At 49.1% G+C, this 23,784-nt stretch overlaps 1 protein-coding gene across 13 annotated transcripts in view; it reads left to right on the top strand.

Moving 5' to 3' along the window:
• LOC116942266 (voltage-dependent L-type calcium channel subunit alpha-1D) overlaps positions 1-23,784 on the top strand; it is a 217,346-nt gene that overhangs the window by 109,901 nt on the left and 83,661 nt on the right. For 11 of the 13 annotated variants that reach the window (XM_076066960.1, XM_032953962.2, XM_076066972.1 and 8 more), the window contains exons 10-24: positions 341-431; positions 597-623; positions 2,611-2,771; positions 3,635-3,860; positions 4,115-4,322; positions 5,704-5,824; positions 6,523-6,637; positions 7,154-7,256; positions 7,683-7,752; positions 9,741-9,873; positions 10,840-10,969; positions 12,958-13,017; positions 14,705-14,811; positions 15,340-15,427; positions 23,394-23,501. In XM_076066960.1, coding sequence (XP_075923075.1) covers positions 341-431; positions 597-623; positions 2,611-2,771; positions 3,635-3,860; positions 4,115-4,322; positions 5,704-5,824; positions 6,523-6,637; positions 7,154-7,256; positions 7,683-7,752; positions 9,741-9,873; positions 10,840-10,969; positions 12,958-13,017; positions 14,705-14,811; positions 15,340-15,427; positions 23,394-23,501 — 1,748 coding nt within the window. The remainder of the gene's footprint in view (positions 1-340; positions 432-596; positions 624-2,610; positions 2,772-3,634; positions 3,861-4,114; positions 4,323-5,703; positions 5,825-6,522; positions 6,638-7,153; positions 7,257-7,682; positions 7,753-9,740; positions 9,874-10,839; positions 10,970-12,957; positions 13,018-14,704; positions 14,812-15,339; positions 15,428-23,393; positions 23,502-23,784) is intronic. The other 2 variants (XM_076066961.1, XM_076066964.1) reach the window with 2 other exon arrangements.

The following is a 23,784-nucleotide window of genomic DNA, read 5'->3' as shown; positions in this document are numbered from 1 at the left end:
AGGTGGTTAGACGTGGTGCTGGCCACCCACCCCCCCGTGTGCCATGCCAGCCTTGATAGGTCCTCGCTAACAGCACTTGCCCCAAAAGTCTGTTAAGGCGATACGCAGATCTTTGTGTGTGTGCGCCTGTGTACATGTGTTTGTCTCATGCTTGGGTACCCAGAAACATGGCAAGTGTTTGTGTGCGTCTTCCCATTTAAAATGTATACACGCGAATGAGCGCTCACGATAGCCTGGCCAGATTATTTCGAGGGCTGTGGCGTAAGAAGTGTCAACATTTTCTCGAATTGTCTCTTGAGGCTACACGAGGAATCTTGTTCTTTTTTTTTGCGTGCGACAGCCAGCGCCCCGGCGAGTGAGTCGGAGTCGGCCAACACGGAGAACGTGGGGAGCGGGGAGCTGGAGAGCCTCTCAGTCTGCGCCCGAGTCGTGTGAGTCTCGCGCCAGCCCAGACTTCAACACCACCGCCGCCAACACCGCTGTGGTCATTGTCGTCCCCTCCGTCGCGTCATTGTCTTGCGCTGTGAGCATGCAGTGTCGTCGTGCTCCCGTCCCAGTGGCTCATGCATGGTGGTGTGTTGTCTATGTCTTTACAGGCACAGAATTTCCAAGTCTAAATACAGGTTAGTCGATGGTGCCACTGCCTTAAAAACAGCACTCTTCTTAAGCAGACTGGCATCATGCATTCGCTTCTCTGTTCGTGGCCATTCTGTGTTCATGGCCGTTTCAAATCTGTATTTGAAGAGACAACCCGTCACTCGGTAAATATTAATGCAGCCTGGGTAGCTCTGGCAACACACAGGAGGGATGTAGAGCATCGCAGGTGTAACAGCACGCAGCCTTATCCACACCCATAACTTGTCACCACCGGTGCGTTGGAATGCCCACATCTTCTCAACTGTTTGAGTTGGTGATCTAAAATGAAAACTCATTTCTTTAGAACTGCTTTTTGTGTTTAGTTTGTTGTCCTTCCCCCGCACCTTCGATTAGCACAGTTGGCTACGTACGGTGTGAAAGAAATTCAACATACTTACATATAAAGGTCCAATATTATTTTGAGCTGGTGGTCTAGACAAAGCTGTTGTACGCAATATGCTGCACATCTTTGTTTACTCATTGGTATTTTGCATTGGTATTTGGCACTCGGAGCGAACAAAGTTTTTTTTTTATAGTTGGTGCTGACCCACCCCTACTGGACAACTGTCAAAAAGAGCTTCAAAGCTCACCAGATTCCTCCAGGATAAATAAATATTCTGATTCTGATGCAGTTGATCGCAATCGCTCGCTAATGAACGCGGCCGCTCGCTAATGATTGGCCGGATCGTCGTGAGTGGCGGCGCTGAAAATACGGAGGTTACACATTGTAATCGGTAGCCGCAATGGCGGGCGAATGGCGATGGCAGAAGCTACGATGTATTCATTCCGGGAGCGATTTCCGGTGTCGTTACGCAGCGATAATCTCACAGATTCCTTCTTCATCCAATCATATGAATCTGCCAGGTCGCCCTGGTCAATGCTGCCGTGTGTGTTAACTATAACAATGCTTTGCACCGCCTTCTTCACTCTCGCAGTGGATGTTGAACAACACCGCAAAGAACTCAATTGGGAAGCACAGAAATTGCCGGCCCCTCCTTAAAAAAATCTGCAGTGAGGCTCCCTGCATCAGTCAGCAAGTTTCTTCTTCCATGACCACTGATGCGGTGCTCATCTCCTGTCTCGAGCCCTGAACCAGTGATGGAAATTCCATATTCCTTTGGTGGGGGTTAGTCTATCCTTGGCCAACCACTGTTGGCATCTTTGCAAAGTTATACTTATTTTATCATCCCTGAAGAGATGGTGGACTGAGTCACCCCCAACCACAATTTAAACTCGCAACTTTCCGATTGCGATCTGCTCGCTCTACCACTGAGCCACCAGGCCTGATTTTCCAATTATAATTTGGGAATATTGACCTGTGACCTCCTTGAGCGGTGTTAGATGCTTTTATTTGTCCTATTTTCCATCTCCGCACACATTCAACACACACATACCAGCACCAGCCATCACCGCTCACTCCTTGCACACAAACGCAGAGACAAAGAATCCCCATATAGCTTTAACAAACCATTGGAGCAAGCGCTGTTAATGAGCAGCTACGAAGCCCAATACGGCACACGAGTGGGTGTCGAGGCCAGCACCACGCCTGGCCACCTTTGTCTCCCCAGTGCTGATGTGTACACATTGAGCCAGGTACTCATTTAAGGCTGAGTCCTCTCCCCGTGGGTTCCCGAGGGTGACTCGCCAACGCTCGCGATCTCTTTGTGAAACTGACTCACGTCCACTCCCCCTGTCCCGTCGCTCGCTGTCCATCGTGCCTGCGTGTGCACGTGTGCGTTTGAGCGCGTGTGTGTTTCTGCATGTGTGTATTTTTTATGCGCACATGCGCATGTGTTCACTTGTGTACATGTTTTTGTCTTTGTGTGTGCTTGTGCACGTGTCGGTACACGTGTCTGTGCGTGCGTATGCATACGTGTATGTACGTGTGTTGTATTCGTCTTCATATTCGTGTACCACCGTCTCCTCGTGTGGTGCACATGCATGCACGTTCCTCCCTCCGCGCCGAAACCACAGCCGACGGTGGCGTCGATGGAACCGCTTCTGGCGCCGGAAGTGCCGAGCGGCGGTGAAGTCGACGGCGTTCTACTGGATGGTGATCGTGCTGGTGTTCCTCAACACGCTCACCATCGCTTCGGAGCACTACGACCAGATGCAGTGGCTCACACACGTGCAGGGTGCCGCTCGCCAGCCACTGCACCGCGACACGCACACCTCACTCACACCTCACTCACACCTCACTCACACCTCACTCACACTCAACACTCATACCACTCGCACACTCACACCTCACTGACGCCTCACTCACACCTCACTCACTCTTCACTCACACTCAACACTCGTACCACTCGCACACTCACACCTCACTTTTGCCTCACTCACATCTTACTCACCCCTCACTCACACCTCACTCACACCTCACTCACACCTCACTCACACCTCACTCATGCCTCACTCACGCCTCACTCACACTCAACACTCATACCACTCGCACACTCACACCTCACTGACGCCTCACTCACACCTCACTCACTCTTCACTCACACTCAACACTCGTACCACTCGCACACTCACACCTCACTCACACCTCACTCACCCCTCACTCACCCCTCACTCACACTCAACACTCGAACCACTCGCACACTCGCACCTCACTCACATCTTACTCACCCCTCACTCACACCTCACTCACGCCTCACTGACGCCTCACTCACACCTCACTCACCTCTGACTCACGCCTCACTCACGCCTCACTCACATTCAACACTCGTACCACTCGCACACTCACACCTCACTGACGCCTCACTCACACTCCCTGCATCCTTACTCTTTGGTTCTATTCGTTAAAGTCACGTAGGTAAAAAATAAAACAACATCCTGGCAACACACTACTTGTGCCTCACTCACCGCATGCAACTGCACACATTGCTTTTACATTTTTGTGTGACGTGGCAAGTCAATCTGTAATCCGTGCACGATTTTTTTCCTTCCTTGTGCTTTGTTATTATTCGTGTCTGGCCCCTTTGCGGCTTGCGCACAGACACGGCCAACAAGGTTCTGCTGGCGCTCTTCACCCTGGAGATGCTCGTGAAGATCTACAGCCTGGGCCTGCAGGCCTACTTTGTGTCGCTCTTCAACCGTTTTGACTGCTTCGTGGTATGTGGCGGCATCGTGGAGACGATCCTCGTCGAGCTCAAGGTGATGTCCCCGCTGGGTATCTCCGTGCTCCGATGCGTCAGGCTGCTGCGGATCTTCAAGGCCACGAGGTGAAGCGCCGTCACGCGCCGTCCTGCACCGACGCTCGCTCGACGCTCGCTCGATGCCACTCTGACTGAGCGCCTCAGGATGCGTGTTCTTGGCGTCACACGCAACTGAAAAGATTCGTTCTTGATGAGCGTTGGCGTGCACACAGTGAATACCTTCCCTAGCACCGAAACGTAACAATCACCGTAACCTTAACCTCAACCCTCATCCTAACCCTGTTCCTATCACTCTGCCTGTGCCCTCTTGCCCGGCCCAGGTACTGGAACTCTCTGAGTAACCTGGTGGCATCGCTGCTCAACTCGATGCGATCCATCGCGTCACTGCTCCTGCTGCTCTTCCTCTTCATCATCATTTTCTCGCTGCTCGGGATGCAGCTCTTCGGGGGCAAGTTCAACTTCGACGAGACGCAGGTCCGTCGCTCGTCCTTCGACAACTTCCCCACCGCGCTGCTCACCGTCTTCCAGGTGCGTGATAATGAGTGGGTCAGTGAGTGAGTGAGTGTGAGAGTGAGTGGGTCAGTGAGTGTGAGAGTGAGTGGGTAAGTGAATGGCTGTAAGCGGATGAGTGTCATGGTTAGTCAGATGCAGGGAGCTAAACGGGTGCAGCACGGGCAGAGAAGAGATGGGCTGATGTGGGTACAGCAGGATGTGGAGCTGAGTAGACTTGCTGATGACTGGCGCGAGCGGTGTCACGAATGGCCTCAGTGGAGGAGGTTCATGAAAGATGCTGTTGGGGAGTTGGAGGCAGTTGCCCTCCGGCAACAACAGAGGACAGAGGAGCAATGCTCACAATAATGAGCGGAATGCCGGGCTGATAAATCACAGAGAGTTGCAACAGTGGAGAGCACAGTTGATGCATCTGCCAGTCATCTCAGTCAGTCAACCCATGGGACCTGGGTCTGTCCCGTGACTGCCTGCTGCCAGCGGGCCTTCGATATTTTACGTGGCCTCAAAGTGCACCGAGCCTGGTACAAGCGCCATGGTGATGTCACCACCACTTAGTGGCGAATGGCTGCTGTTGTTGTGAATGTGAGGAAGTCTATGCATGTTTATGTGAGTGTGTGTGAACATTTAAGTTACATTCCTAGCTATGATGGCCACTGGTATTTCCTATGTTGACTCAGCCTAAAATCTGTAAGTGGTATTACGGTGTGATTACTTAACATCAACACTGGGGTCACACCATCCAGAGAAGTACCCATGCCGACCTTAATAGGTGCTTGCTAACATCACTGTTCTCTGGTCTAACCAGTCTTAAGAAGGATTTCGTTTTGGAGGTGTGCTTGATTTATTTGGTTTTCTGTGTTATCAATAGAGCCAGACTCGTTATTAAATAAAACATTGGTAAGAATGGAAAACATTTTTGGCCTGCCAGAATTTCCTTCCAAGTGCATGTGTGTGTGCCTGTGCCCGTGCGTGTGGATGTCTTTGGGTGTGTTTGTGCACGTTTATATCTGTGTATGTGAGTGTGGGGAGCAGTATAATGTAGTGAACCGGTCCTGGGCTTCCCTGGGGTCGACTCAGCCTTAAATTAGTACTTGGTGCGGTGTGTAAAAATTAGCACTGGGGAGACAAAGGCAGCCGGGCGTGGCACTGGCCGCACTGCCCCCTCATGTGCTGTGCCGGCTTTCATAGGCCCGAATGGCCTGTTAAAGACTATATAGGGAATATTTGTCTTGAACTATATGTGCATATGTGGATCATTGTACATGGACATCTATGTGTGTGTCCCTGTGGATTTGTGCACCGATGCATATGCGTGCGGGTGTGCGCATTGGTGAGTAACCGCCCTCCCTCCACCCTCTCTCTCCTCCTCTGCAACTCACCCACCTCCTCACCTTCTCAGATCCTCACTGGAGAGGATTGGAACTCTGTGATGTATGATGGCATCAGGGCGTATGGGGGTCCTTCCTTCCCAGGGATGCTCGTCTGCATCTACTTCATCATCCTCTTCATCTGCGGGAACTGTATCCTGCCTCACCCCCAGGAAGGCCTCAAGACTCCTTTGCAGGAGAATCCTGCCAGGTTTTTTTGCAGTTGGGTGCAATGTTTCTGCCGTGTTTAATCCCAAGTGAGTCATTTTCAGGGAATTTTTCAGCATTGGGATGTTTGGGAGGAATCCGCAGAACCTCTGGGGTTGAAAAAACAAGCAACTCTTTGTGGAGAAGTCAATAGTGGCTGTCTGATGCATAGACTCACCCCTGCCATAGGAATGTGCAATTTCCACCACTGGTTGTAAACAGGAGATGAGCACCACCTCATTGCTCATTTGAGTAGAAACTTTGATCGATCGGTGCAGTTCAGTGAAGGCGTGAGCCTGCTGCTCGGCGTTAATATCCGAAAAGCGGCCATCGCTATCCAGGCGACTGCACCCATTGGTGAATCCCTCTGATGGGCACCACTTATCCCCAAAGCTTGGAGACCCGCGACAGGTCTCTAACGAGTCTGCACGGGACGTTACAGAGGGACGAGTTCGTAAACCCGCCGCCCGCCCGCAGAAACACGGATGCGCGGAATTAAATGATGGGTTCACTAAAAAGGCAGTGTGACCTCTTCAGCCGAGCCCTGGTTAAGACTCCACAGGAGCAGAAAAATATTTGAGCTGCAATATCAGGAAGGTCAACGCGTGTTTTTTTTCTGAGCGACGCTGCGACGCGGCGTGCAGACATTCTGCTCAATGTGTTCTTGGCCATCGCCGTGGACAACCTGGCGGACGCGGAGAGCCTTACGTCAGCTCAGCGTGAGGCGGAGGAGGAGAAGGAGAGGAAGAAGATCGCCAGGTACGGGGGGCCACTATGAAACCTGTTGGTTTGGCAGTCCGAGTTCACTGCCGGTTCCCTCTGTGGAAACATCGTGATGTGGGAATAGGAACCGTTGTGAAAGTGCGAGTATGGCATACCAGCGTATATACTGCTCCTTTCCACACCTGGCCCAAGTACACAAAGTCCTCTGCCATAAGGGTTAGGGTTAGATGTAGGGTTGTTTTACAAAAGTTGTCGGCCGTTCGGGTTCGACACAGTCAGTCCGGGATTGGCATCTGTGTTGGTGGCAGGAATTTATTTGTCCTGAGATTCTGGTACTGGTGTAGTTGTGTAGAACTCTGTTACAGCGAGCTGCACAGTCTTGATAGGGATAGAGTGTTTTTGGGTTTGCTGTCTGGAAGAGGCGGCCACACTATGGATTACTCCACGAGAGAGAGTTTGGAATGGAAATCCTGGGCTTGTGTGTAAAAGCCGGCATGCATGGAGGGGGAGGGCGCGGGAGTGTCGGGTGTCACGAGAGCCCTGTCTGCCCAGAAGCGGTAGTCCCGAGAAGAAGCCCAAGGAGGAGTCACGGGAGGCCAACGGAACCGAGGAGATCATGGAGCTGAAGGCCATCACCCCGGACAGCACCACCAAGGTAAGCATGGTGTGTGAGTGTCACTCACCCCGGACAGCTCATGCTCCTTTTAAATGTTTTAGATGAGATGTGATGTAAGTCGCTTATCGAGTGTAATGCATGCTGAGATGCCCCTGAGTTTGACTCCCATGCACGGCTAACATCACTGATTGTATCTACGTGTGCGTTTCTATTTTTGGTTCTTTCGGTAAAGTCATGTAGATAGAAAATAAAATACAAATAAAAGACCGCTTGTTTTGTTATGGAAACATTGTGGGTTTTTTTACTTTTCAAATTTTCAATGTATTTTAATTTTAAATTTGTATTTAATTTAATTTAATTATCTTTTATTTTATTTTCTATCTTCGTGACTTTATCGAAAGAACCAAGAATATGAATTCCTGCAGTCATGAAAGTTTTAAGTCAGTGTGCGTTTCTGTTTGGAAGATTCCTCTGGATGACCCAGATGGAGAGGATGACAAGGAGAAGGACCCATACCCTCCCAGCGAGTACCCAGGTGCGCTTCGTGGCGAGGCATCCGGACGTCGCTCGCTGTCCCTAGCCAGCTGCCTAGGGACAAAATGTGTCTTTGTGTGTCTCCCTATGTTTGTCTTTTTGTCTGTATCTATATTTGTGTGTGTGTGTAGCAGTGGACAGTGGTGGTGTATCGGTTAGCGTTTTGTGTTACGAACCCGGCAACAAGAGTTAAATTCCTACTCAGTGACGATTATCTTAACCAGTCCTGGGCCTCCCCTACTTTGCCTCAGCCTCAAATGAGTACTTGGTAAGGTGTGTAAACATAACCACTAGCGAGACAAAGGCGATGTACCTGGCCACCCACCCCCTCGTGTGCCTTCCACAGTGCTCGCTAAAAACACTTGCCCAGAAAGTCCGTTAAGGCGATACAAGATATTTTTGTGTTTGTCTATATTTTCCTGTGTTTATGGATACGTGTGTGTCTTTGCCTTTGTTCATGGGAGAATACCAGAGAAAGGCAGTGGAAACCTATACAGAACAGGGGGAGAACATATAAATTCCACACAGAAAGGTTTCCTTGTCGAACCCAGGGCCTACTTACTGTGAGGCACAAGTGTTTTCACTGCCCTACCTTGTCGCATTTTGACTTGACAATGACACAATACATCAAAATATAAAAGCATGAAAGTTTAGTTTTGTTTAATCGGAAAAAACAGCTCCTGGCCACGATGCCGTCTGATGATCAACCGCTTGCGTGCTATTGTCATGATGCCCTCTCTGAGTTTAGCCAAGAAGAAAAGGCGCCATGTGTCACTTGTTTTGCCAAGAAATTTGTTGAGGTCCCAGGGCTGAGACTGGGATTACCGTCGCATTACTTTGTCTGAAGACTAACAGAGGCCCACACTCTAAGTTGGAAGCCTTCCAGTGTTAGTGCGGCGTTCGGGATACATTTGTCTGCTCTCTCCCGTGAGAGGGAAACTGAACAGAGCAGCTCTGTCGGAGACGACACGAGGTTTACAAATTCTCCGCATTTATGTCTCGTAGTCAACGTGTAAATCTGCTCCTGACTCTTTTGTTCCTGTGATCAAAGTGCCCCTTCCTCCGAAAAGTTGCAAATTCAAATCCTGATTCAAGGCTGACTCGGCCCATCATCATCTGTCCTTGGTCGACAAATTGAGCACAAACATGCGTTTGTGTTACATTAACAGATGTCTTCTGAATTGGTGAATCTCCACCATATAAATGTGGAATTTCCAATCATACCTCAAAACTGGTATCATAAATTGGCAATGCCCAGCACTTGTGTGGATGTATGGGACCACACAGACGTCAAAGGCATGGTTCACACACTGGATAGACTCGCCCCCGCTATAGGACTGTGGTATTTCCACCGCTGACTTTTTCTATGAAAATGGCGACCATCCCATTAAGATAGCCGAGACCTAGCAGAGCACTTAACTATCCAAATGCAATTTATAGTCACTATAAAACAAGACAAATAGGCGATTAAATCAGCCAATAAAAACACATCTTATTGCTGATACATTAAATGTAAGTAAAAGCCCCACTGAAGCAATGCATCGTCAAGCGTGGTATACAAATGGACACTGGGGTAGTGACCTGACTCAGGAGTAGCACAATCACTGCATTTTGCAGTGGTCCGTTGTTCAATTCCCGCAGGCCACCCTGGTTAATGCTGTGGTGTGCATTAAGCGAATGCAGCATCTGCTTCACAGTGGACGTTAAAGATTCCTTGACCTTTCACCGGCTTGTGTTGCGATCGAAACGTCGTGATATTTTTTATTATGTTTCTATCTATGTGGCTTTACCGAAATACCCAAAGAATGTGAATTCTTGCAGCCACGAAAGCTTTAAGTCAAGACTTACTCCGCATTAAGTTCACACATCGTCGTTTGGGCTGCATGAGGGGAGTGCCGGAGACGTGGCTTTTCCACCCGGACTCACGGAGACGGTGACCATGTGTGCTCGCCTCTGTGTGTCTGTCACGGTGGCGACGCCACGACACAGGTGATGACGACGAGAGTGAGCCCGAAGTACCGATGGGACCGCGTCCGCGCCGTCTCTCTGAGCTGCAGATCAAGGAGAAAGTGGTGCCCATGCCCGAGAGCTCCGCTTTCTTCCTCTTCAGCCACACCAACCCGTATGCCTGCCCGCCCACTCACTCGCTCATCCATCCGGTCGCCCGCCTGCTCACTCATCCACCCGCTCGCCTGCCTGCCCGCCTGCCTGCTCATTCATCTGCTTGCCCACCTGCCTGCGCATCCACCCGCTCACCCACTTGCTTACTCATCCACCCGCTCGCCCACCTGTCCCCTCATCCACCCGGTCACTCAACTGCTCACTCATCCATCTGCTTGCCCACCTGCCCTGACTCATCCTTCCGTACCCAGCCAACTCTCCATCCAGCTCATGCCAACCTTTAGCGAGTTTATGGTTCGATTGCCCACTGACTCCCCACCTGCCCATTCACCAATCCACCCACTAACCAATGCATCCTACTCCCCACCTTCATCCATCGGGTTGCCACCTGCATTCATTGGGTTGCCACCTGCCTGGCAATTGATGGATGGTGAGTGAGTTGGGGGAGAGGGGGGTGGGGTCAGGTCAGGTTGGGGAAGCAGGCTGATTGGGTGGGAGCGAGGGCATAAGAAGGGTTAGTAGGGGGCACCTGGGTGACAGATAGGGTGAGGTATGTCGCTGAAAGATGAGTGAGTGGGAGGCTGGTGGATGAATCGAGTTGCCACCTTTTCCACTAACCAAAACCGGACATGTTTCTGAGTCAGCCTCGGTTAATACGAACTATACAGTACCTGTGATGAAGTTGAATGCGATACTAGTACCAGATCTTGGTACAAATCGATTCCTGGCACCCAAACACAGACATCAAGTTTCCAGACTGATCCAGACAGGTGGTAACTCTGTCAACAACTGTGGGAAATGTGAGATGTTTAAAATTATATACATTAAAAAATCTAAATAATGTGAAATAAATAGTCGCGAGATGTTAACAATGTTGGAGTTTTGTCACAGTTTCGTGCTTGGCATCGTCCGCAACGTGAATTATTTTTGTTGTCTGTTTCTGCTTCTGACACCGTGGCTTGTACAGGTTCCGTATCCTGTGTCACCACATCATCAACCACACCATCTTCACCAACCTCATCCTCGTCTTCATCATGCTCAGCAGCGTCTCGCTTGCGGCTGAGGACCCAATCCGCTCAACTTCTTTCCGCAACGAGGTAGGTGCCATCTGTATAATCATGATAAAAAAGGCAGAATTATTTATTATGAATATAAATTACATCAAGGTAAAGTGAGTTTGTTTAGGCCGCCCCAACGGGGGCCTTTCCTCGCGAAGGCCTTGAGAAGGCTGTGAGGGTTGGGGTGACAGACGGGCCATGCTGCGGTCACTCTGGCGGCACAATACAGCAAAGGGCCGACTCAAGACGGCCCAACGACGGTCCCTGCTCAGAGCCCAGCGCTGGCTCAAGGTTCAAGGCTGCCGGAAAAAGCAGTTGGTTAAAACGCATTCCGTTTTGGTTGTGGGGAGAGCAGTAAATAAACAAGGGTCCCATAATAGCAGCGTTGTCTGGGCAACCGCAACAACTTACGTTTTTTTACGGCTGGGGAATGTGGTGGGCAAGCACACTCCCCACAAAGACAAAGGATCCCCAGTAAAGCCTTCGCAGAATGTTGTGCTGTAAGTGAGCACCTGTGAGGGCCAACACGGTGCAAGAGCGGGTTGGGTGGCCAGCACCATGACAGAACCATGCCTGGCCACCTTTGTCTCCCCAATACTGATGTTTGCACATCGCACCAGGTCGTCATTTAAGGTTGAGTCGACCTAGCTGAGGCCCAAGACGGGTTCAGATATGCGTTACCGATGTTGGCTGTGAGCGGCAATCGAACTCAGGTCACCGGGTCAAGAACACAGTGTGTTAACCGCTGTGCCACCGCTCCCCCGCCCCGCCAACAGCCCACCCACGCACACGTGCAAGTGCACACGCTCGATACAACACGAGCATTTCCTGGTTACTTCTGCGAGTTAGCTTAGATTTACACTCTCAAGACTTAAGGATGTAACCTCGCACTCTGCCTGTACTCAGGTCACACTCACAGGCAAAACCTGCTGTCATTATTTAAGTAATAATATTAATGTTTGCGTTAATATGGTGCTTACAAAGGACCGTAGATCACATGTCATCTCAAGCGTTCAAAGAGCAGCCCGAGTGGCAGTGGAGCGAGGTGACGCACACCGGCCTGCCAGTGGGCATGAGTCAGCCAGTAGAGGAAATGGTGGCCATGTGAGCCTTAAATCAACGTGGAAGATATAAGAATGGATGCTTGAAAGGACATGCTTAGAAAATGAGAAAGATTTGCTGGATGTTGGGACTATCTCTCAGGGAAAGGAAGAGGAATGAAGAAGTGATATGGGGCAGTGAAATCAACTGGTGTGCAGCTGCTGGGTCGATGGATAGTTGCATCACGGAATCGCGAGAAGAGGTCGTGGCAGCTTTCAGAGGTCTTCATCCACCAGTGGATTGACCTTGGTTGGTGATACTCGAGTTGACGATGTTGCAAGTGTTTAACAAATGAAAACACGCAATTTACAGGCACCCCATAGGCCTTGCAACCCGCATGCGAGGTTCCACATGGAAAACGCTTTAGCGGTGGCTACTAGAAATGAGGCCCAGCGGTGCCTGGTTCAGCGCTAGTTGCAGAGGTTTGCAGTTCAATGTGGCTGGCCATCCTGGTTCATTAGCACTGGCCGTGTAATAACTGTTCAGTACATCACCCGCGATCCGCCTGGCAATGGATGTGAAAGATCCTATGATGTAATTCTAAAAGAGTAGGCCATTGTGTGCCGGCGTCATGGTCAACATTTTTTTAATTAACTGCAAATTACTTGATATTACACACAGCAGCACTATCAGCTCTTCCTTTCAAACTGCTGCAGACTGTGTCTTCCTTCGTGATCGCTCTGCGCTATAGAGAATATCGTAAAGACCAAATCTACTCAGTTATAATCACCCGCTCTTAATCAGTAACATAATCCAAGGGTTGATTGTGCAGTTTGTTTATGCTTAGTTCATTGTATTGATGTGGAATGGTGGCGTTCGACACAATGTTTTCATACTTTGGCTTGTTTTCTGACGCGTATTCATACAGTACGCTGATACCGTTTTGTGTAGTAATGCGTCCCTATGTGTGTCTCATGTGGTTGCAGATCCTGGGCTACTTTGATTATGCTTTCACCACCATCTTCACCATAGAGATCATGCTCAAGGTAAAATGCCCTGGCATCATGTGTGCATTTGGCTTCTTCACTCTTTCCTGCTATTGGGTCCCGTGTCGCCCATGCTGTGGCTGGCGGTTGGCTGATCTCAGGGTTAAAGCCTAAAACACAAAATAATCACGAACGTCGCTGTGGAGAAAAACATACGCAGACAATCCATCACCTTCACAGATATGTCCCTGTACGTAAAAAATATAAGTATTTTTTTTACATCCATTAGCCGCATGGCCTTCTAGAAGTGCATTATTTCAGAAGTATTGGTTCAGCACAGTCAAATTCTGGACCGGTTTTGACGTTCATTGTCTCATCAGCAGAGTCAGGCTCCCTGAAAGCAATGCTGGTGACCTGCCAAATGTTTATAGGCAAGGACCATCTCTGTTAGATATGGATCCTAGTTGAAAACTGTATGAAACACAACACAAAGTAATCACTCACATTGTTGTGGTGACAGCTGAGGTTTAGACGACGCCGCCCTTGCCCTGATGTACCCCCTGCCTCCCCATCACACGCTCCCGGCCTGACAAATACACAGCAAAGCGTCTTCCTCGATGTGGATAAACCTCATCGTTTGATGTTGCTTTCGAAAAAAAAACACATCAGCCCCCCACCCTCCCATCACGCCACACAGTCGCCAATTTAACGTTCATTAAACGGATGATTAGGGCTGGCTCACGAGAGGGCTTGAGAGTGTTTGATGTTATCGCCAGCATCGCGCCTGCACTAGGCCTCATTTGCATGCAGCACGAGTGGATTCACCTGCACAGCACGCAATGTTTTTATGGCTTTTTTATTTATTTGTGACAACAGCCAGCAACCCTAATCATTGCCATCACCAACAACACTGCGATCATGATCACCATCACCACCATCATGGGCAGCAGGGTGATGCAGAGTGAACACTTGTGCCTTGCAGCTATAAGGCCCTGAGTTCGATCTCGGACTCTGTGGAATTTGTTCTCTCCCTGTTCTGCATGGGTTTTCTCCGGGTTCTCTGGTTTCCTCCCATAGCTCAAGAAATACCAGTCACAGTGTGACTGGTATTGGCCAGTCACCCTAATGCTAAAGAAATACCTGAAAATTACCCAATTTGGATTATACACACTGGCAACATTGCATGAAAGGACCCTCCTGAAAAAGTATTGAGACTCAGTGAGGCTATCCATCAGATAACAGAGATTGTTATCTGAGCAGACTCACTCCCACCATATGAGTACGGAATTCCCACCAATGGCTGCGATGCTCATTTGAGCAACTTAATCTGAAGCTGCTAAACAAATTAGAGGGACATGGATACATGGGACAAAAAGCATACTTACGTATATAATAACTAGAAAGAGGAGAAGAGGCAGCACAGGGAGTCAACAGCAAGGATTGCTCGGGGAAGGGAGTTGCAGACACCCACCTATCTATCCACCAGTCTTTCCAATAACTTTCACACACCCACCTACCCACTCATCGATACACCTCCCGATCAACCCACTCACCAAATTGTACAACCACCTTTCTTTCCACCCACCTGCTCACCCACTTGCTTTTTGAATCCTCACCAGAAAAAGCAACTGCCACTACCACCGCTAACCTCATCACCTCCACCACAACCACCCTCACCATCATCCCCATCAATGTCACTCTGATTCCAGTACTTGCTGTGCCCCCCACCCACTTCCCCATGGCTCAGATGACGGCCTACGGCGCGTTTGTGCACAAGGGCTCGTTTTGCCGCAGCTACTTCAACCTCTTGGACCTGCTGGTGGTGGGAGTCTCTCTCATCTCCTTCGGCATTCAGTGAGAAGCACGTGTGTGTGCACGTATGTATACGTCTGTGTATGTGGACAGCGGTAATGCAATGGCTAGCGCGCTGTACTACGAACCCAGCGACCCGAGTTCGCCAACACCATTGACGATTATTTAAAAAGGTCCTGGTCCTCCCCTAGGTCGACTCAGCCTCAAATGAGTACCTGGTACGATGTGTAATTTCTTCTGTATTGCGGTTGTTTTTGCCCTAATTTTTTCTTTGCTTCATTCCCATACTTGTTTTTTAGTTAATCTATCATTCGGATGACCCAGGCCACCTACCCATGCACCTAAACTGATCCTAGGCCTCCCATAGGTCGACTCAACCTTAAACAAGTACCTTGTGCAGTGTGTAAACATCGCCACTGGGCAGACAATGACGGTCGGGTGTGGTGCTAGCTACCCACCCCCTCGTGTGCAGTGCCGGCCTTCATAGGTGTTGCTCGCTAGCAGCACTTTCCTCAACAGCTTATGTAGGCTACACGGGGGAGCTTTGTCTTTGTGTGCATCTCCTCGCAGGTCGAGTGCCATCTCCGTGGTAAAGATTCTTCGTGTGCTGCGCGTGCTGCGGCCACTCCGCGCCATCAACCGGGCCAAGGGCCTCAAGGTGCGTTGGGAACGGTAACCGTGGTAGTGACGATAGAAGAGCGATAAGGAGGTGACCGTCCACCAGTGAGTGACTGAGTGAATTACTGAGTGACTGACTGAGTGCTGGATCGTCAATCACCCTGATTTAAAAGAAGTAAACACAAGGTTTCTAAGCACAGGCCAAAAGGCCAAAAAAGTCAAGCAACCAACAACAAACAGCATCATCAAAGCTGTAATCGATCAAGCCCATTATATTTATTTATTTATTGAGACAAATTATCGTAAAATACGATGATGGGAGGAGGGAATCTAGAATTAGATCAGAATTTGGACTTATACTGGAGGAATCTGATGAGTTATAAAGCTCTTTTCACCACTGTCCAGTAGGGGCGGGTAATAACGTTAAAACAACAAACACTACAAACACCACAAACAATACAAACAATACAAACACTACAAACACGATAGCAGTGCAAAGTACAAGAAAGGTAAACAAATCACCCAAACACAAACAAATTCAACTAAAGCATCCCCATGCTACCAGGCAAAACCCACTGGGGTTTAAACTTAATAATTACAAAGTAGATCAGTGCAAGGGAAGCAGCATAAAGAGAAGGGTCGTTACCTGCAGTGTGGTGAGTGGGTTAGTGAGTGGGTGATTGAGTGGTAGAGTGAGTGAATATATGGGTGCCTGGTAGAGCAAGTGAGGGAGTGGGGTAGTGAATGGATGGGTGGCTGAATGAGCCTAGTCTATTTCTGAATTTGGCAGCAATATGGTTCAGGAGCTATATAGCAATGTCCAGGTCTGCTTGCCATGAACGGGCTTCAGGAGTGAGTTTGTGAAGATTTACCATTCTTCCATTGAATGAAAACAGACTATAATGTGGTTTACTTTATTGGTCCATGGTTTGGGGTGTATGGCCACAATCATACTGCTGTGGCTGTGTCTCTAAGTTTGCATCTATAAAGGAGCACAACGGCCTGTTGATGTTTTTACAGTGAGGGAAAAAAAGTATTTTATCCCCTGCTGATTTTGTACGTTTGCCCACTGACAAAGAAATGATCAGTCTATAATTTTAATGGTAAGTTTATTTGAACAGTGAGAGACAGAATAACAACAAGAAAATCCAGAAAAAACGCATGTCAAAAATGTTATAAATTGATTTGCATTTTAATGAGGGAAATAAGTATTGGACCCCCTCTCAATCAGAAAGATTTCTGGCTCCCAGGTGTTTTTTATACAGGTAATGGGCTGAGATTAGGAGCACACTCTTAAAGGGAGTGCTCCTAATCTCAGCTTGTTACCTGCATAAAAGACACCTGTCCACAGAAGCAATCAATCAATCAGTTTCCAAACTCTCCACCATGGCCAAGAACAAAGAGCTCTCCAAGGATGTCAGGGACAAGATTGTAGACCTACACAAGGCTGGAATGGGCTACCAGACCATTGCCAAGCAGCTTGGTGAGAAGGTAACAACAGTTGGTGCGATTATTCGCAAATGGAAGAAATACAAAAGAACTGTCAATGTCCCTCGGCCTGGGGCTCCATGCAAGATCTCACCTCGTGGAGTTGCAATGATCATGAGAACGGTGAGGAATCAGCCCAGAACTACACGGGAGGATCTTGTCAATGATCTCAAGGCAGCTGGGACCATAGTCACCAAGAAAACAATTGGTAACACACTACGCCATGAAGGACTGAAATCCTGCAGCGCCCACAAGGTCCTCTGCTCAAGAAAGCACATACACATGCCTGTCTGAAGTTTGCCAATGAACATCTGAATGATTCAGAGGACAACTGGGTGAAAGTGTTGTGGTCAGATGAGACCAAAATGGAGCTCTTTGGCATCAACTCAACTCGCCGTGTTTGGAGGAGGAGGATGCTGCCTATGACCCCAAGAACACCATCCCCACCGTCAAACATGGAGGTGGAAACATTATGCTTTGGGGGTGTTTTTCTGCTCAGGGGACAGGACAACTTCACCGAATCAAAGGGACGATGGACGGGGCCATGTACCGTCAAATCTTGGGTGAGAACCTCCTCAGCCAGGGCATTGAAAATGGGTCATGGATGGGTATTCCAGCATGACATTGACCCAAAACACACGGCCAAGGCAACAAAGGAGTTCAAGTTTCAAGTTTCATTTATTAGGTATAGCCCTGTGAGCCATGCGGCTCTTAAGTCGGGTGCAACCGCAACAAACAAAATTTGAACAGAGAACATCTTAAAGCGACAACGCGTAACAGAAACATTCTGGAATAAACCAGCAAATATTCCACACAAAAAAAGTATTTAAACGCTGTGTGCAAAAATCAATGTGGTGCAAGCCAACAACAACAACCATAAGACAATTTGGATTAACCATATGTTTTCGAATCACCAAAATAAAGCTAAGAAAACAATGTAACAACAGAAATCATAGGAACTGTGATTTTAAATTTAACAATAAACGACATATATAACACGGACGACAAAAACTGCAGCCATAGCTGGCAGCACGACACTCCCAGTGTATGATGTGTGAGTGAGTCAGCAGCAGCGTTAGTGAGTGTATGATGTGAGAGTCAGTGTATGATGTGCGAGTCGGTGTATGATGTGTGAGCGAGTCAGCGGCAGGGTGAGTGTATGATGTGTGAGTGAGCCAGCACACGATGAGTGAACCTGTGTATGATGAGTGAATGGGTCAGTGGGTGTGCGAGTGTATGATGTGTGAGTGAGTAAGCGCATGATGAGTCAGTGTATGATGTGTGAGTGAGTAAGTGTATGATGTGTGAGTGAGTCAGTGTATGATGTGTGAGTGAGTCAGTGTATGATGTGCGAGTGAGTCAGTGCATGATGTGTGAGTGAGTCGGTGCATGATGTGTGAGTGAGCCAGGGTATGATGTGTGAGTGAGTCAGTGTATGATGTGTGAGTGAGTAAGTGTATGATGTGTGAGTGAGTCAGTGTATGATGTGTGAGTGAGTCAGTGTATGATGTGCGAGTGAGTCAGTGCATGATGTGTGAGTGAGTCGGTGCATGATGTGTGAGTGAGCCAGGGTATGATGTGTGAGTGAGTCAGTGTATGATGTGTGAGTGAGTAAGTGTATGATGTGTGAGTGAGTCAGTGTATGATGTGTGAGTGAGTCAGTGTATGATGTGCGAGTGAGTCAGTGCATGATGTGTGAGTGAGTCGGTGCATGATGTGTGAGTGAGCCAGGGTATGATGTGTGAGTGAGTCAGTGTATGATGTGTGAGTGAGTCAATGTATGATGTGTGAGTGAGTCAGTGTATGATGTGTGAGTGAGTCAGTGTATGATGTGTGAGTGAGTCAGTGCATGGTGTGAGTGAGTCAGTGTATGATGTGTGAGTGAGCCAGTGTATGATGTGTGAGTGAATCAGTGTATGATGTGTGAGTGAGTCAGTGTATGATGTGTGAGTGAGTCAGTGTATGATGTGTGAGTGAGTCAGTGTATGGTGTGAGTGAGTCAGTGTATGATGTGTGAGTGAGCCAGTGTATGATGTGTGAGTGAGTCAGTGCATGGTGTGAGTGAGTCAGTGTATGATGTGTGAGTGAGTCAGTGTATGATGTGTGAGTGAGTCAGTGCATGATGTGTGAGTGAGTCAGTGTATGATGTGTGAGTGAGTCAGTGTATGATGTGTGAGTGAGTCAGAGTGGCTCAAGAAGAAGCACATTAAGGTCCTGGAGTGGCCTAGCCAGTCTCCAGACCTTAATCCCATGGAAAATCTGTGGAGGGAGCTGAAGGTTCGAGTTGCCAAACGTCAGCCTCGAAACCTTAATGACTTGGAGACAAAATCCCTCCTGAGATGTGTGCAAACCTGGTGGCCAACTACAAGAAACGTCTGACCTCTGTGATTGCCAACAAGGGTTTTGCCACCAAGGGCTAAGTCATGTTTTGCAGAGGGGTCAAATACTTATTTCCCTCATTAAAATGTAAATCAATTTAAAACATTTTTGACATGCGTTTTTTCTGGATTTTTTTGTTGTTATCCTGTCTCTCACTGTTCAAATAAACCTACCATTAAAATTATAGACTGATCATTTCTTTGTCAGTGGGCAAACGTACAAAATCAGCAGGGGATCAAATACTTTTTTCCCTCACTGTATGCAGTTGATTTCTTCGAGGAGAATTGTCAATGCCAGGTTGTGCGATGTTTGGGTCTTCAATGAGTTGTTTATTCTGGACATCTGCTTTGTGCCACTGTTTGCACAGCAGTGGTGACCGGTATCAGAAGTCAAATTTGAGCAACTGCAGGTCTGTGTTGCCTTTTGGGAAAATTGCCTCTAATTGTTCATGAAGCAGTTCACGCTGTCCGTTCTCGTCCTTTTCGACGAAGCGGGAGTCTGGGTCGTGGTTCTCGTTTCATCAGGCTGCATGAAACGTGCCCAACTCTTTAGGGTCGTACATACGGAAGGCGTTTTGTGCTGACGACCAGACCCCGAGTCTCGCTGCGTCTTTGCGATGTTTTGAGTAGCCCCACTGTGTGAGGTGGCTGTTGAATTTGCCCGCATCTATAGCCGGCTGAGTGGCTGCTGGCAGAGGTGTGGTTATGGTGGATGAGTGAGTTATTGTGACCTGCAGTATGGTAGTTGATCACAGTGTGGATGAAACAACACACTCAATCTGGTAGATCGAGTCCTCAATGTGGGTGAAGGAATCAGACAAAATAAATTCACGGGAACAGTAACAAGGAGATGACTGACCGACAGTTAGCGAGAACATGTGCAGATACAGCAGCAGCAGGATTTCAACATCTTCCGAGTTTGTGCTCCGTGCAGCAGCAGCGATAATTGTTTGGCGTGAATGAGGTTTTGATACGGAAAAGAAAACCAAGCATCTATGATGCTTCCTTAGCCATATGAGTAACACAGCCAGAAGAGTAACCCAGCCAGTAGAGTAACACAGCCAGACGAGTAACACGGCCAGACGAGTAACGCGGCCAGAAGAGTAACACGGCCAGAAGAGTAACACAGCCAGAAGAGTAACGCAGCCAGTAGAGTAACGCAGCCAGAAGAGTAACACAGCCAGAAGAGTAACCCAGCCAGAAGAGTAACGCAGCCAGAAGAGTAACACAGCCAGAAGAGTAACGCAGCCAGAAGAGTAATGCAGCCAGAAGAGTAACACAGCCAGAAGAGTAACCCAGCCAGAAGAGTAACGCAGCCAGAAGAGTAACACAGCCAGAAGAGTAACGCAGCCAGAAGAGTAATGCAGCCAGAAGAGTAACACAGCCAGAAGAGTAACACAGCCAGAAGAGTAACACAGCCAGACGAGTAACCCAGCCAGAAGAGTAACACAGCCAGACGAGTAACACAGCCAGAAGAGTAACACAGCCAGAAGAGTAACACAGCCAGAAGAGTAACACAGCCAGAAGAGTAACACAGCCAGAAGAGTAACACAGCCAGAAGAGTAACGCGGCCAGTAGAGTAACACAGCCAGAAGAGTAACACAGCCAGAAGAGTAACACAGCCAGTAGAGTAACACAGCCAGAAGAGTAACACAGCCAGAAGAGTAACACAGCCAGAAGAGTAACACAGCCAGAAGAGTAACACAGCCAGAAGAGTAACACAGCCAGACGAGTAACACAGCCAGAAGAGTAACGCGGCCAGTAGAGTAACACAGCCAGAAGAGTAACACAGCCAGAAGAGTAACACAGCCAGAAGAGTAACACAGCCAGAAGAGTAACGCGGCCAGTAGAGTAACACAGCCAGAAGAGTAACACAGCCAGAAGAGTAACACAGCCAGAAGAGTAACACAGCCAGAAGAGTAACACAGCCAGAAGAGTAACACAGCCAGACGAGTAACCCAGCCAGAAGAGTAACACAGCCAGACGAGTAACACAGCCAGAAGAGTAACACAGCCATAAGAGTAACACAGCCAGAAGAGTAACACAGCCAGAAGAGTAACACAGCCAGACGAGTAACACAGCCAGAAGAGTAACACAGCCAGAAGAGTAACACAGCCAGAAGAGTAACACACCCAGAAGAGTAACGCAGCCAGAAGAGTAACGCAGCCAGAAGAGTAACATGGACAGAAGAGTAACACGGACAGAAGAGTAACACAGCCAGAAGAGTAACCCAGCCAGAAGAGTAACACAGCCAGAAGAGTAACACAGCCATAAGAGTAACACAGCCAGACGAGTAACGCAGCCAGAAGAGTACCGCAGCTGTTCCATGGCAGCTTCGATGGCATTGTTGTACGAAAGAACCACGTGTGATGCTGCTGACCACACACACACACACCTGTGTGTGTGGTCACCTGTGTGTGTGTGTGTGGTCACCTGTGTGTGTGTGTGATGCTGCTGACAACATCGCCTTGCTAGGCACGCTGAGGAGAGGCTTGCGGAGCCCCAATGCGGTTTCAGGAAAGGGCGGTCCTGCACAGATGCCATATTTTCTGTCCATCTGCTACAGCAGAGGTGTATGGAATTCCAACAAGACCTACATCTCTGCTTTATTGACTTGGTCAAGGCCTATGATACCATCAGTAGGCCTGGGCTCTGGGTTTTTCTTCGTGCTTTCAGAGTCCCTGACCCTCTGCTCACAATCATTAAGGACCTTCATGATGGTGAACGGGCCTGGGTAAAACTACGTGGCCAGGAGTCGGAGCCATTCCCTGTATACCTTGGGGTGCGACAGGGATGTCCTCTGGCTCCCACATTATTTAACATCTATCTTGACCAAGTAGTTCGTTAAACCTTCAATAGCTGTACCGGGGGAATTTCCATTTGGTACAGATATAATGGGAGGCTGATTGATACCCGGGTGCGGTCAAGGGATGGCTCCCTATTGGTCAACCACGTTATGTATGCCGATGATTTGGTAATAGCTGCTCATTCAGAGGAGGAGTTGGAGACGCTGCTGCTGAAACTGGAGCGTGCCACTAAGAGGTGGGGGCTTACCATCAGCCCCACTAAAATTAAGCACCTGCCTGGGTATTTTGTACCATCGGACACTCCACCTCCAGATCTCCCAATCGGTGGTGGGGCAGTAGTGGAGAGAGTGGAGAGTTTCCCATACCTGGGCAGTGTGCTTATGACTGGCTCCAGTTTAGCAGCAGAGGTCTCACTCCGAATCAGTCGAGCGGCAATATCTTTTCATCGGTTGTGTAACGCTGTGTGAAAGCTACCTGGTCTGTCGCTCCGCACTAAGCTTCAGGTCTTCTCGGCCACGGTCATTCCCTCCCTTCTCTATGCTTGCGAAACGTGGACCCCCCTAATGGAGCATCTTCGCCGGTTAGAAACATTTAGGCTGGCCTGCCTACGATCCATCCTGGGTTTAACCAGGCTGGATTGTGTAAGGAGCTCACAAATACTTGAAATATCTGGGCAAAGTCCCATCGGTGTGCTCCTCCGGCAGGTAAGGCTGCATTGGCTGGGTCATGTAGCCCGCATGCCTAGCCACCGCATGCCTAAACAGCTTTTGTTCTGCCGGATAGAGGGGGCTAAACAGGCGCGGCATGGGCTAGATAAGAGATGGAGTGACGTGGTACAGGAGGACATGGAGCTGAGTGGACTTGCCGATGACTGGTACCAGTGGTGTCAAGATCGGCCTCTGTGGAGGAGGCTCATGAAGGACGCTACTGGGCAGTTGGAGGCAGTCGCCCTCCAACAACAACGGAGGGCAGAGGAGCGACGCTCACAACAACGAGCGGAGCGCCGGGTGGCTAAAGCACAGCAGGTTGGCACAGTAGGGGGCACAGGTGGTGCACCAGCCAGTCACCTCAGTCAGTCGACCCGTGGCACTTGGGTCTGCCCCGTGACCTCCTGCCAGCGGGCGTTCGACACTTCACGTGGCCTCAAGGTGCACATGGCCTGGCACAAGCGTCGTAATGACGTCACCGCCACTTAGTGGAGAATGGCGGTTATTGTTGTTGCTGCTGACCACACACAAACACACCTGTGTGTGTGTGTGTGTGATGCTGACCACATCTGTGCTTTGGCGCACGCCGCTCCAGCGCCCTTGACTCCAGCCCCGTGTCTCCGCAGCATGTGGTGCAGTGCGTGTTCGTCGCGATCCGCACCATCGGCAACATCATGATCGTCACGACGCTGCTGCAGTTCATCTTCGCCTGCGTGGGTGTTCAGCTGTTCAAGGTGTGGTGCTCTGATAACGCGCGTATAACTGCGGCATTATTTTTTTGACATTTTTCTTTGTGCTACAGAAGCGATGCCGTGAGAGGCGTCGTGTTAGAGGACGGCTCGTGGAAGTTGCTTTTGCAAAACTACCTGTGAATTAGACAAATTATTTGGTGATGCGTTTGCGTTGGGAGCGGTGCACAAGCACAAATAATAACAATAGTCAGCCCATTTGTTGAACACTGTGGCTTTGAAAGGTAAATATATACGTCTATGAGGTGACGAGCTGGGCAATGTCTTG

The sequence above is a fragment of the Petromyzon marinus genome, chromosome 14 (genome assembly GCF_048934315.1).
Source record: "Petromyzon marinus isolate PM22_M1 ecotype Great Lakes invasive population chromosome 14, UKy_Petmar_22M1.pri1.0, whole genome shotgun sequence".
Classification (NCBI taxonomy): Eukaryota; Metazoa; Chordata; class Hyperoartia; order Petromyzontiformes; family Petromyzontidae; genus Petromyzon; species Petromyzon marinus.
The sequence above is the reverse complement of the archived record's forward strand: the minus strand, read 5'-3'. Positions and strand labels throughout refer to the sequence as shown.